The sequence below is a fragment of the Struthio camelus genome, chromosome 5 (genome assembly GCF_040807025.1).
Source record: "Struthio camelus isolate bStrCam1 chromosome 5, bStrCam1.hap1, whole genome shotgun sequence".
Classification (NCBI taxonomy): Eukaryota; Metazoa; Chordata; class Aves; order Struthioniformes; family Struthionidae; genus Struthio; species Struthio camelus.
Window position 1 is genome coordinate 75,877,942 of NC_090946.1, and position 14,748 is coordinate 75,892,689.

General features: G+C 39.6%; 1 protein-coding gene across 9 annotated transcripts in view; it reads left to right on the plus strand.

The window, feature by feature from the left end:
* PPP2R5E (protein phosphatase 2 regulatory subunit B'epsilon) overlaps positions 1-14,748 on the plus strand; it is a 78,650-nt gene that overhangs the window by 23,014 nt on the left and 40,888 nt on the right. The window contains exon 1 of one of the 9 annotated variants that reach the window (XM_068947343.1): positions 605-1,068. The exons of 5 other annotated variants lie outside the window; for them this stretch is intronic. Coding sequence is in view for 2 of the 4 variants with exons in the window: in XM_009670708.2 (XP_009669003.2) it covers positions 6,802-6,937 (136 nt within the window). In the remaining 2 variants the exon portion in view is untranslated. 3 more of the 9 variants (XM_068947344.1, XM_009670708.2, XM_068947342.1) reach the window with 3 other exon arrangements.

Here is a 14,748-nt window from a genome sequence, read left to right on the forward strand (position 1 = left end):
GGGAGTATTCAACAACTTATTTTCCCAAAACTGTGAAGTGATATTTTATAGAGCCAAGAAGTATGTCAGTGTGGACAAACCATCAGTACTTTTCAGTATCATACTTTTCCCACTAATTCTGTGGTGTAACATGCAGTAGTGTATTGTGATGTGTTACATGTCCTTACATTAATTTTTGCCCTTCTTGAACATTTGCCTTTCCATTTCCAAACAACTGTCTTAAAACTGGTCAAGCAGATGCTACAAGATGAAAGGCAGTGGCTACCCTCGCAGAAATGAGTGGGACCTCAGACATGCTCATAATATGAAAAATAAGTGCGTCATGGCTCTTTTATAGAAACACCTTAAGACTTATTTTTTATTTATTCTGTTTGTAAATTTGAGGATATGAAACATAATGTGCTGATGAATCCTAAATTTGTGGAGATTTAAAAAATACTTAAATACAAGCAGTGAATGCTGAAGTAAAAGCCATTCGGCATGTGTTGTTGAGCAGTGATAACGCTCTTGTTCTCTGAAACCGAAGAGTTGTGGTTCAAGCCTGTCCCTTTAAAAGAAGGGTTTCCTCCAAAGTTGTTTCAAGGTAGGGTTTGAAAAAGGAAGTAATTTATAAAATGTTGAAACACAGTTTGCTGTCAAAGCAGAGGAAAAATACTTGGAAATAAATAGTTACTCTTATTTTGGAAGTGTGTCAAAGTCTAGGAGCTTTGTGCATGGTGCCTATTGGCTGCACAAAACCCTCATTTTTGTAACTAATGATAGATAGGAATATTAATAATACAACTCATGCCTTGTCATATTTTGCTGCTTACTCATCTTGTTTGGCACTCCCCCATTTGTGTTCGGGGTGGACATAGTTTGGGAATGAAAGCTCACCCGGGCACTGGTATTACAGTACAGTAATCAAACAGGCCGGGATTAGGCAGATAATGAAAGGACTCCGGCTAGCGTGTGTTTACATACAAAAACTTGAGTGAAGTTGGAGACTACAGTAAAGAGGCAACGTGCCGGGGAGCAGTCTCCGCAGGACGATTCCTACGTCAGGACCTGCTTAAAGAGCCAGGGCGGGTAAGCAGAAACCGAGCGCGCTGTCACGGTCAGCAACCTGTCAGCAGGGCTGCTTTCAACTTAAAAACTTGTCTCCGAACAAGTCTTTAATAAAGTGATCTTTCTTTCTTTTATGGGCTGTTGCCACTTTACAAATGTGGTCTTTCAAGGACATTGCTAGCCCTTTTTTTGGGGAAAAATACGATTTGTAAGCGAACAGTTCCCTGGCAATTGTCGTGGTTCGGAAGGATAAAAGGTGGGGGGGGGGGGGCGCTACAGGATGAATTTGAATGAAAATAAAATAGAAACAAATTCATTGTTTGTTTTTTCCTTAATTTGCTTTTAATAGATTCAGTTACAATTTTAAAACTAAACTTGCTCACTGTCTCAGATGCTGACACCGAACCTTGTGAATCGCTTGCGATTCAAAGCGTTGCTGTCTTTTTCTGGGTGACGTTTTTTGTTTTGCAGTAGAAACCAGTCGCTTGGCTTGATTTTGGAGTTAGTGGTAGTTGAGGGGCGTTTCGTAACAGATAAAACGATGAGAGGCTAAAAGAAGTATCTAAAAAAATGAAAGGAGGAAATAAGTTGCATTTACTCAAAGAAGCTCTTCCTGCTCTCCCTTCATAAATGGTATTTCATCTTTAGGCAGAATAGCTTCTTTCAAGACAGAGATGACTTTTCTGTGAAGTAGTTTTCGTGCTCCTGTCAATACGTGAATAACAAATAAAAAAATGGGTGGGGAGGAAGTTGATTCTAATAGGACTGAAAAGCATGCATGTTTTGCTCTTAACGATTGGCTATTTGAAAAGAATGATTTGCTGTGCTGTTTGTGTGAGGGTTGTTTGGTGTTAATCACCATTCAGTTATGAATGTAATTCACTCGGTAGAATGGCGTTTGACTATTAAACATACCTTCCGTAAGCACTCGTGTTAAAAGGACGTATGTTCTTTATGGTGATACGTTAATGGAGAGGAACAATGTTAATCCGGTGGGCATTGTTATGAAGGTAAGGCTCTTCTAAGTTGGAGAGAGCTGAAAAAATACATTTTAAATTTTTAATGATGCTTTCTTATCTATTTAAAAAATGGATTTCCTGAGGTATTATTTAAGTAAGTACTCGTGCAATTTCACGCGTAATGAAAGGATAACTTTTTTTGTTACGCAGTTTGCTTTCCCTATACTGCTTCTGTTTTAGATACTCCTAAATTTTGAGTATGATCCTTTTTTGGTTTGGTTTATAACCGAGAATCTTTAGCAGCAGTAAACTTGCTTTGACAGGTGTCGTTTAAAAATGCTCTCTCCACACTTAGTGTGGCAAAGCATTGGAGTTCTGAGGAAAGCTGATCTTTAGTTTTTCTATAATAGACTCTTATTGCCTTTTGTTTGCATATGTGTGATGAGCTTTGTAAGGCAGTGAGTGGGAATTAAAAACGGCTGTGACCTGGTCCTCTATTCAGAATTCTGGTGGCCTTGAGAGCCCGGAGGAAGTCCAGGATCAGGGGCTGCGCTGTAGCAGGTTTTCCTAACTTTTCGAAGGAAGGTCTGTTTGTGTGTTACTCAGAAACAAATGTCATTTGATTATTTTAGCACTTCTGTCTGATTCAGGATTGCTGAACTGGGCGCTACGTTTTAAAGGTAGGCATGGGGAGGGGGGTGCGTGTTCGTGCCTGTGTTACCCTGGCCGGCGTGCTGTGTGGGGACAGTAAAAGGCAAGGGCTGAGCTCAGTGGGTTCAGCGAAGAGGGACTGTAATGTGACATTGAGGAAGTTTGAATTTAATTGTTTATATAAGGGATTTTGATTTCACGTGGATATATTTATATTTTAATTGAAAAGAGAGATTGCAGCATGTATTTTTTTTTTCACACATCTTTTTACTTCAGTTAAGACCAGTGTTGCAGTTGTTACTGAACATGCCAGGACTCAAGTTGGTTTTCCTCCAGTTGGAGACAGACAATTACATGCAGAATAAAGGCAGAATTGACTTTTTAAAGACAAGGGAGAATTACAGTTTTCCAAGTTTGTATGTGAAGGCACTTTCTTACCAGTCATGTCTTTTTAAATACTTTGTAGGGAAAAAAAATACTATATTTCTGTTTAGTTTAAGAATGGACACCAGGATTGTTTGTTATGCCTAATAAAAAACCCATGGTGCATGAAGCTTAATTTTAAAATACCAATCCAGCAGTAATGCGGTACACCATCTGTTAGTCTGTATAGTCTACTCCTTGGACATTCAGAAAATGTTAGAGGTTAAATTTATTATAGTTTAAACATTTCTCCCAGTCATCAGTTTTTGTTTTTTGTTTTTATTTATTTTCAAATAGTTCTAAAATTCCCCTTCCTACAGATTTCAGTGATTTTATTAAGTATATTAAGAAAAAACTGTTTTTTAAGAATAGAAGTTTAAAAGTTTTGTGTGTGTGTGTATATATATATATATTTTTTTTTTTTCCCAAAAAAGGTCAATGGGAGTTTGTCAAGCAGTCATAAGAAAAGGCAGGATGATCACTGAAGGGGGAAAACCAAGAGGGAGTTGTTGCTCACATGTAGAATCAGGAAGTAAAGAGGAACTGGAAAGACCTGTTTATAAAAAGAGTTAGGTTATATCTCTTGCAGCGCAAGGAGAGATGTTAGAGCTAGCTCCATACCGGAAACGGTCCAAGTACAGAGGAGCAGAGCTCTGCTTTAGCTAATTTATTCTGCAAATGAGGAGGAGAGAAATACAACTGTAGACAAACAGTTTCCAGTACAGAGCTTGCTCTCTTATCTAAACTGCTTTTTCTCAAGCTTTTTAACTCGGAGGACCTCCTAATGTTTAATACCATGAAAAAAAAAAAGCGGAGGTTGCAGGGATCAGGGTGTACTGAGTATTCTGTTACTTGGGGATAGTGAGGATGTGGAGAAATGATGATAAATTTTTGTCTGTGAACAAAATTGTGCTCGTGAAGTACTTTATTCTACAAAAATACTTTTTTTTTTTATAGCCTTACAAATACTTTAGTCAAAAATACTGACCCGTAAACTGTCACGGTCTGTCTGAGTTGGTTGAATTTCCAACTTTGTGTATGGTGAATGGCAGGCGGGTTTTGAGGCAGTCCCGGATTCCATATTGGGGCTAGCATTTCCACGTGGTGTCGTCTGCATAAAGAGTCCTTCTGAAATTGTTTTTTTTACAGATGATCGGAGGTGTTGGAGGGAGGGCTGGGAGTAAATACTGGCACTGTGAGTGCCTTGAGGTGGGGCTAATGCCCCAGGGGAGGATTCTCAGCCAGAAGAGCAGTGCCCGAGGCATAAGAACTTGCCTTTTTCTTCTGCCTTTAACGAGCAGCCTTTTTTTGTGTCTTCCACCTTGCTGTATGCCATTCTGTCTTGTATTCAAACAGCGGAAAGCTATTTGCCCGCCAGGGCTTCGGGTAGGGCTGCATGGAGTAAGAGAGGACAAACTGGGCCACTTTGCGGCTGCTCTGAGTGGGAAAACTCAGGAGAGCTTGTCTGTCTCCGGTGGGCAGGTCTGGCTACACTGCCATGGCAGAAAAGCCTCCTGGGCAGTAGGGACCTGTGAGTCCAAGGTCAGGAGAAGCGCTGGGTGGATGCACGCCTCGTAAGGTGACTCCAGCTCCTCTCCTGGGGCTGAGCCCAGGCATTGGGGCTAGCTGGAGCTGAGCTTCAGCTTGGTCCACCCATCCCATGAGGAATGTGGATATGTAACTGGGAATAACCCTGTCTTCCTGTCCCATCACAGTTCAGTCCACAACTAGAAGCTCCCCTGCATTTTCCTTGAGGTTTGGAAGTTGGAGATGGAGGGAGAGGTAGAGGCTTGGGCTAGCTTCGAGGGCCTGGGTTGCCTGGGGCTCTGAAACAGGCCCCCTGATGGGCTCTGCTTGCCGTACAGGGTCTTGCTGTCCCTCTGTGCACTCCTCACTATACAGTGACTATCCCTGAGCACAGTGCCCTGAGGAAGCCTGAATTCCTCATCGCCTTTCAGGCACCATACATTTGAAGCCAGTTTAAGAGGAGGAAAAAAAAAAAGTATATTTTGTATAATATAATTTGAGTTTTTATCTGCTTTGTTACTTTTGGCCTCAGTCTGGATCACAGTTGTACACAGCTGTACAGAACTGTTTCTTTAAAAGAGTAAGTAAACTTCCTTCTAATTTGGGAAAGAGAAGTAGGGGGGCGCAGTGGTGCGGTGGTTTGCTGGGGAAGCGTTGCAGGCTGCTGTAAGCGTCCATTCGTTTTGGCAGTATCACGTTTAAGGCAGACCCTTTGTGCCTTCAAGTGAAAAGGTTCCTTTCTCAGAGGTGTAGCAAAACCATCCTAGAAACATCCAGCGCCTCATTTGCAGAATACATTATTTAAAGTTCTCTTGGGTCTCCATGGAAAAAGTACAGCACCGTCTTACCGGATGGTGTGTTCTCCAAAACACTTTTTCTTTTTTTTTTTTTTTTTTTTTTAATGATCCGCAGCTGAAGGCCCTTCCCTTTGCTCTTGGCAGCTTGTACAGTCTTTATGGGGTGGAACAGGATCTTTTTTTTGTCCCAGTGAAGAGTTTTAATCCTGCCAGTATTTAACTGAATCCAGGATTATTACTCTGTTGAAAGCTCTGCTTTAGTTTTTACAGATGATGTTTAGTACATCTCGTAGCTGCATTTGTGTTGTCAAAAATGCTTGATATGTTTGTCCGTGGTAACTTCAGAATTTCTAGAGGGGACTCATTATATTGGTATCAGATGACTGTGCTCTTTATTAGTAAAAATGAGTCGGTTTCTCTTTCTAAAATGCTAATTTTCTCATTTACTTTCTATACTTCTGAATTAATTTTTTTTTAATATTCAGCATTTGATTTTGGCTCTCTAGAAGAGTAATAAGGTACTATAATGTCTAGACAGTAAGATGCTTATATGAATTTAGATCACTTAGTTGTTTAGTTTTCCCTGTGCTTTCCTAGTGAAAGCTGCTTGACTAGGCTTGCTTTCTTATGGTCTGTATTTCCCGTTTCTGCCAACGTGCTCAATGAGTACGCAGAAACAGAGTATTTAGGAAGAAATTCTAAGGTGCTGTAACTTAACTTTCCATTAGTAAGGTGATTGAGAAGCAAAAAGGACATCCTGAGTTGTCTGAAACATTACCTTGTAACTGTTCTGGACTTTGCTAATAGTATTGTAAAGCCAGCTGTCTTATACCATGTGTATAAGAAAGAAGTCTGTATGGAAAAACACCTGTTTCAGAATTGGTTCTTTGTAAGTCTGAGTTTTTAAAAGCTTGTTTCACTTTTTAAAAATCTTATTTTACAGGGATTTTCTGTCATTTCTTTTGAGTAGCTCCTTGCAGGTTTGCATATTTGGCTAGGTAACGCATGCCAAAAATGCCTGGTGAATAAGCAGAGAAGAGTTAATATTTAGCGCTGCAGTTATCTACTGTTTCAAGTAGTACTTTCTCACAAGGTGTTAGAACTTCAGCTGTATAAAACTCTGGTGCAAGAAGGTCATTACTTTAGAAAGTGTGTGAAGTTGCTACAGAATATTGTAGGCTAAAACGTGGTTAACTTATATAGAACTCCGGGCTTCATATTGCATGTGAATAAATTTACTGGAAGTTTCCTCATTTGGATGAAGTGCAAGTATGAGGCATACAGATCCCTCAGTGCAGCAGCTCAGAAGGAGTTACTCAACTAGGTTACTTTTCCAGTTGTGACTAAGGGGCCAATTAGCAGCATCCGGAGTCAGACTGCAGCCTAGGTAAAAATAGATGGCATTTGGGGAAGCTGGGGGCTGTTTTGGAGAAGGTCTTCAGCTGCCGACCGAGAGAAGCAACACAAAAGAGGCAAGCTTCAGAAAGGAGCGTTACAGACATGATTGTGAGAGACTCCATAAACATGCAAAAGGTACGAGCGGCCCAGAGAAATGGCAGGAATTAATGAAAAATCCGACCTTCAAACTGCAGGGTCTCCGAGTGCTGCCGCAGGAAAGTCTGAGCTGAGTTCTTCCCTCCCTACTAACAAGAGGGGTAATGCTGGCATTGATATTAAAATGAAACAAGCTATAACATCCTCTAAAATGGCAAGGAGTGAGTGTAAAGCTCAATAGATTTTTGGGTCTCGTATTTGAGACATACTTTAATGCTTTTGCCAGAGGAAAGAGTAATGCACGCACAAGTGCTGCTTCAGTACGTTTGCTGGAAGGTGATGAATTGACTTCTGCCTGAGTCTCCAAGACCAAATAACTGAGTAGTGTGCCAGTGATAAGGATGGTGCGGGATTGTATTTTGCAGTTATTAACTTCATCCTGTGACTACAGCAGTTTCCACGGTCCGTCTTTGTCATTTCTGTAGGATACTGAAGCTGCTCGGTTGGTATAGTTTTAAAACTCTTTTGTTCTTTGCTGACCTACTTTGACTGCATGTTGGCTATTGGATTGGGAAAGGGCCATCTGTAAATGTGCCCACTGATACAGGCTGAATGGTAGTGTTAAGAGGATGCAGAATGCTCTGTGCCTTCTGTTGATAAACTTCAGTCCAATGGAGGTAATTACTTAAAATGCTCATTTTTAATCGTAAATGATATGTTCTGTTTGTAATATTATTTAATAGTGTATTAGTGAATTTGATATTTCATGAAAAATATCGAAGGCAAGAAAGACTTATTAACATCTAGTTAAAAGTGGAGAATGTTTTTTTTTCTTTTTTTAATATGCAGAGGATATGTATAAGTTAAGAGTTTTTCCTGATACTCTGATATTTCCCGAAATGTACGGGCAAGCTGGAGAACATGTGATGTCTGTATTCTTATGGTCAGATACAAAGCGTGTTTGCTATACTATATATAATCCTTTCTTGATCCGTGCTCTGTAGCTGCAAAGACACTATAAAATGCCTTTTAAAAATTATGTTAATTCACCAGCAGTGTGTTTGGATAAGCTCACTTATCAAGAGGCACTTTCAGACTTGTACCTGCAATATGGGTAAGCCTGCAAAATGCACACTTTCCTGCTGAGTTTCTTCTCCATTAATTTTTAGTGGAATACAGAACTGTTGAGATTGCTCTTCCTTTTCGTGATTAGCAAGCAGCGCTTTCTGCCAATTAGTGCAATGGCGAAATCGCGGTTCCAATAAACTTTTGTAACACTGCCTTGACTTCAGAAAGGACAGAGCGTTAACTGAAGATGACTTTTGCAACCACAGTATAGCTAAGGGTGAATATTGTTGATAAACTAGTTTCCATCATCTTCAATATAAAAACAGCTTAACTGATAAGTAGTTTGGAGGGAGGTAAAGAGGGTAGCAGCTGAAGAGCAATGTTTGGTAACCACAGAGGAAAGATTTTAATTAATTATATTTAATACCCAGTTATGTCTTGTTAATATTTGTAATCTAAACTAATAAAGTTTTGCAAAGTGACTCTTAATGTGCAGCAAAGTGCTGTCTTTGGTTATATTGGGTGTGTGACATCCTTATCTGTGTAGTTTTTCAGTTGTCTTGAACTTGCTTATGAATCTTAACAATTTATTATAGAACTTTTTATTTGCACTGGGTCAATTATTTGTCTTTAAAGATAATGTACAATTACAGACCAATGGTCATATTGCAGAGGGGCTAGATAGTCTCTAGTGAAATTCACTTCAGATGCCAGGGCCCAGGGATTGTCAGGTATAGTTGGGTGATAGCAGCGTTTCTGAGGGACAGAAATTGCAATGAATCGGCATACGTCCATGCAGGCAAATGTGTTCTGTTGAAAGAAAAGTTTTTTATTTAGCATTTTCTAAAGAGGTCAGAGGTAAAGATAATATGAAGAAGCTTCCATATGCATTATGGTACTGCAAGGATATGATAAGGGTTGTTCTTTAGACAGATAAAGATATTTGTAAATGAGGTCTTTGCTCTCTAGAACTTTGTGTTGGGAAGATAAAATATCTGATCTATTCGATATTCAGATGGAAAAAAAAAAAAGTTACTCTTCAAAAGATAAAAAAAAGTGGCCTAATATTCTAGTTTGGATTTCAAATTTTAGCAAACATACTGTACTTAGAGTTCATTTTTCTGTTCTGCCTAAATGTGAATGATAATTACTAGTAAATGAGTCTCTCATGTACGTGGCTTTAAAATGGGTAACTTGAGATATGCCATTCTGTGATGGAGAAGATGCATCCAATTTTTAAAGGGATAGTGGATATTTTTGCATAGAAATATTTAATAGTAATGCCAATAACATAAATTACCCAGCACAATGCAGAATAACTTGACAGGTTAGTGGGGAATATTGCATAATAGCAATGATGATAAATGCTGTATTTTTTTCTCTATTGTGGAACTACTCCAGATCCTCAATTACCTAAACAAGATTGCCATGGAAATGATCTAGTATGGGGATATATTTCTGTGTACCAGCAAATGTGGAGAATTCTACAATAATCGCAAAAGCAAAATTAAATACTTAAGTAGATTCGTTTGTTTTTGCCATTCAGACAGATCTACGAGGCTTGGCAGTACGTGAAAGGGCATTCCCGTAATTAACAGCTTGACTAATTTGAGTTATTGCCGTAAGGTGTTGGATAACATAGTCTAAGCCTTAGAGATGACCGTATCTGAAGAGTAGCTGATTGAGCCTGAATACTAGAAGGCCTTATGCAAAGAAAACAACTTGAAGAGGGAATGATGTGGCAACCTCCTTTCTTGAAAAGTAAGCTATGTGATTTGCTTGTGGATGCAAAGTCGTCACAAAGCACCTCTGAGTACTGCTTTCTGCTTTCTCCGTTGGCAAGGAGATGTGAGCCCCATGTGTAGATCAGGACGTGCCTTCAGGTTTTCCTGGGTTTTGTCGCAGCTCAGCTGGGACGTAGCGAGGATTGTGTTGTCGGTGCCTGGGAAATGCGGATCAGTGGTTAATGCTGGCGTCAGTGTTCCTGAGGGACGCGCTTTCGCAGACGCATCTCCTCCTGACTTGCACCCTGGCTTGTTCTTGATATAACGCTGGACCTAGTTTCAGGTGTTGATTCCACTCTCAGAGGATCTCAGTGGGCTGAACCTGTAGTATTTAAAAGACTGAATGAATGAAGTGCCAAACCAATATTTTTGCTGTTCTGTCATGCTGGAACTTGTGCAAGAAGAAGAAACCTGTGTCAGCAGCAGAGCTTTCTGAGGGGTCCTTTTGGGGACTGCAGGATGCACTCTTTCAGCTTGCTTCCCCGTTAATGTCAAAGTATGTTTATTAAATCTTACTCTTTTTTTTTTTTTTCCATGAACACGACACCTTGTATTATGTATACAGTTCCATAAAATTCTTACTCCATTACACACATTTCTCCCTCTTTGGAGAGAATGAGAAAGCAAACACATGACGGACAGTCAAATTGCTTAGGCCGTTACTGGAAAGTACTGAGAGATTATTGTGATAAATTAGCATAAATAGAATATGTTATTGACTAAAGATAAATGGCTGTGCTACCAAATGCGGAGGGAGTAGGAGTTATATCTTTCAGAGTTCCATTCAACTGTTCTGAAGGTATACGTAGCTTTAGATAACTTTATATAGCTTTATGTTATTTAGGATAACGTGTGAATATTTGTTTAATATCGGCCTCAGCTCTTGAACAGTGGGTTTTATATATGAAATAGTTCTCACTTAATTCTGTTCATTGGAGAATGAAGTACTCCTTTGACTTCTGGGATAAATTAGTGGGTCAGTATCAAGCAGAGTAGCACTCCTGGTGCTTGTTGTGAACCCGTTTGGTTCGAGAGTTAAGTCTGTGTTTCAGATGCTGTTGGTTCAATTCTTTGCAAGCATCTAAGTGTTTTTGAATAAATTTCGCAGGGCAGCTCCGCAGTCCTTCAGTGTGAACGAAATGAATGTTGCATATTTTCATTTGGGCACACAGCAGTTTCAGAGCACTTGAGAAGGTGTAATTTTTGCACTCTTACAGGAAGCATATACAGCCATACAATTTGATCATGACTTCATTATGTACTTAATGTACCAGACAAATAAATTCAAATGCAAGTCCTGAATTGCCTTGTGACTGCAGTTAGAATGCAAGGTAACTATATGATGTCTGTGATGTGTTTATATTCTTATATTTGATAGTCATTACAGAACAAAACCTTCTTGTGTCATGTAGTAAAAATGGAAAGGTTTTTGTGATCTGATAAGAATCTTACCAAAAAAATGGTACTACTCTAAGGATTCTTCTAATTCTTCTGTCTTAGGTCAGCAGGCCATGGTGTTTTTTCATAGAGGTGCTTCCTAATAGTCTAGAACTTGTAAACATTTTTCTGTTTTTTAGATTTTTTTTTTTTTGCTGTCTAAGGAACCTGGTAATCATGAAACGTTCCTTATGAATTGCCAGTCTTGCCACTTTCTGATATTTATCTTTAAATTACCACACAGAGAAAATTTGCATACCCTGTAACAAGATGAAGCTGTGGTGCAATCCATGATCCTCTATAAAGTTAGCAGACACAGAATACAAGATAAAAATGATATGAGCATAGCGTTACAGAGTTGAAATAATGAGCCAGGACCTGTATCTGGACTGACATTTGGAATACCAGCACTCTACTAGAACTTGGGAATGGATGGAGGAGGATAGTGGTCCTAGAGACTAGCTAGACAATTAAAAATACACATCGGAAAGCAGCCTGAAGGGCTGTTAGATATTTTAATGGAAAGAAGGACAAAAGGAGTAGGCTGGTGCAGTGGGGAACGAAGTTACTGATCATGTACCCTTGTTCGACTTTCATAATTTGAGAAATCACTTGGAAGATGAGGTGTCTCTGTATGGTGCTTCTGGCTCTGGTATTTGTAATGTGTTTTGAGGTAGAGGAGCTGAGCAAGTAGAAAGGAATTCAGTTGTTAAGTTCAGCTTGTTCTGCATTTGCTCTACTTGTAGCTTTTACTTTTCAAAGAGGTACTGGAAAACCTGAGTTTAATTCTGACTAAACGTATCTTTTCCTTTGTTTTTATTGTCGAGCGTATTTGAAGTTGGGTATAAAATGACTCCAGTAATTATCGGGTGATCAATTTGGATAAGTAAAAATAACATGTGCAAGTGCCCCACAGGACCACATTTGGTGATCTGCTTCAGGAAACCAGGACTGGGAAACGTTGCTTGAGAAGTTAGGAGGGAACAATGTTGTCAGCCAATGTTGTCCAGAAAATATTTGGAAAGAATCATTTTTAGGCATAAACCTGTTTTCTTCTTTTAAAGAGATTCCTAAAGCATCAAAGTATGGTCGTATTTCAAAGCTAAACCTCAAAGATGGCAAGGCGAAATTTAGTATTGTAGTCTCAGTTGTTAGAAGACCTGGAGCAGGAGTCATTTAGAATATGCCTATTTGGTAGAGACCAAAACCATGGAGTTACACAAACTGGCATAACGCCAGAAGCAACATAGTCACATTAACATAGTACTTTGCCACAGCGACTACAGAACAAGTTGCCGCAATGGAGATACCCATGGTAACATAGCCGGAGCTAACTTGAGTCGAACAAAGGTGGAAGGAGTAATACTGTCGTCTTAGCTGCTAGTGTTGGACTGCCAAGAAACCTAAGGGCAAAGTAACAACCCCTCCCCACCCCAAGTTTTGTGTTTGTAGTGGAGCATCATGTTAACATTTTGAGAGCTTTAGGTTTGTGGGTGTTTTGATTCTGAATCTAAGGATGTTCTGACACAGCGCAGAGAGCTCCAAAGCGTAAGCAGGGCATACCAGATTTTAGCATTGTCTCCCAGCAAACTGTTGGGTGGGTTTTACATACCTAGCTAAACTGGCTTGTGCCTAAGAGGGGAAAAAAAAAATCCTATTAGTGGACTTATGCTTATGTTCATATAAATTCAGAAAATAGAAGATGAGCAGCTTCTATTTTTTTAAGAGCATTTAAAATAATCCGTAGCCTTTTTTTTTTTCTTGCCCTTTGAGAAGACCTTGAAAAGGAGCAGTTATGTCTTTTCTAATGGTGGGAAGTTACCCACGAGGTGTGTGGCAAAAGTGTCCTGATATTTCCTTCAGGACCACAGTTCAGTGTCCTCAAGTGGCAGGACAGTTATGGGCAGCAGCTCTGTCTGGTGACAGTTCAGTAAACCTGGTGACTTTGACTCATCCGAATGGAGGTTAACTTCTACTTGGAAAGTGCGGTTCTGTAATAACCTACTTAACACAACTAGCATAAACTTTCTGAGCCAGTGTAAAAGAAACTTGAGTCAGTCCAGGAGAATTGGCTACAATAACTCTCCCTGCTTCAGCAAAGTATTTTTGTCTTATTTGGGGATCTTATGCTGCGTGTTCCATTTAGGAAATTGAAATAACGTTTATGTGTGTATTTGCCAGCTTTTTTTCCTCTACTTAAAAAATAATATCCCTAATCATTGTTTTTGAAATATTAATAAAAAAAAAAAAGGGAGGGAGAGAAAGGAAGCAAACATAAAATCTGTGATCAGCTTGGGGCTAAAAATTTGAAATAGGCAATTTGAAGTTTGGATTTCATGTCCAGGCGGAACTCACCCTAAATATTGTAATGGTGATATATTAAAGATGTCACAGTGTATCAGGAATCCCCAGATATGTGATAGCTTAATCAAATGCAGCCCTTAGCTGTCCTAACCACTAATTCATTCATTCCTGTTTTCCTTAAATACTTTGAGCTCCTATTACTTCCTTTTAAAAACATTCACTCCTTTCATTCTGTTACTTATTCCCCAGCCAGTTTTTCCCCTCTACCTTTTCCAAATCTGCTTATGCCCTACCTCATTCTGTTTCTCTCTTAGTCTAATTTTTTTTGTTTGCTTTTGCTCTGCCATCTTTGCCTTCCCACTCTCTCCTGATCTTCTCACAATATTCACAGCTGCTTTCCTTTTTTTCCAACACTTCTGTTTTTTTTTTTTTGTTGGCACGCTCAGCTACTTGTTTTTCTTTGCTCCTGTCACTTTTTCTTAATTGAAATCCCTGTGCCATTTTTATGCTTTTCCATACCTTCTCTGCTGTCTTCTTTAGCCTGGGTCATTTTTGGCTTGAAGGTACTTGTAGATAGACCTTAGACCATCTTGGATTATTCCGGTTAGGCCCAACTCCTCTTCCCATTCATTGCAGAACTGAAGACTAACGCGGAGGGGATGAAAAGCGTCGTCAACTTTCTTAGGGAAGAAGACACTGCTGCTGCATTGTGCAAAGACACAGTTACTACTGAGTAGTAATTTTTAGTACTAGGTGAGCACAGTGAAGGACACCAAATGCTACTAAATATATTGTGAGTCTCTGTATTTTGACAAGACCTACAGCAGAGCAGCAGAGTTTAGTATACCCACGTACAGCGGTAATCCCACCTTCCATTAGATGCCCATAAGTTCTGAACGTTCTCTCTATCATCCCTGGATTGCTTGTTATTAGCCGAGATATTCAACAGGTTGATGTAAAATTGTTTCACAATGGATTCATCACATAACATTAATGGTCAGTAGGGGTATCCAGAACTTGTAAAACCTTGAGGGCGCATTGGAAGTTCTCTGCTCCCTGGAAGGTGGCATATCCACACTGCTATTTTGCGTTAGCACAGTCCTTTTGTGCCAAGCGTGGATGCAGTAGTATTTCAGTGCGTCTCATCAGCCGCTTTGGCAAATGAGCTTGTGGTCTTGGTCCCTTTCCAGACTGAAAGATGACCACGTTACAGATGCCATTGACAAAGCCAGTGATGTGATGAAGAAGAGTTGGTCA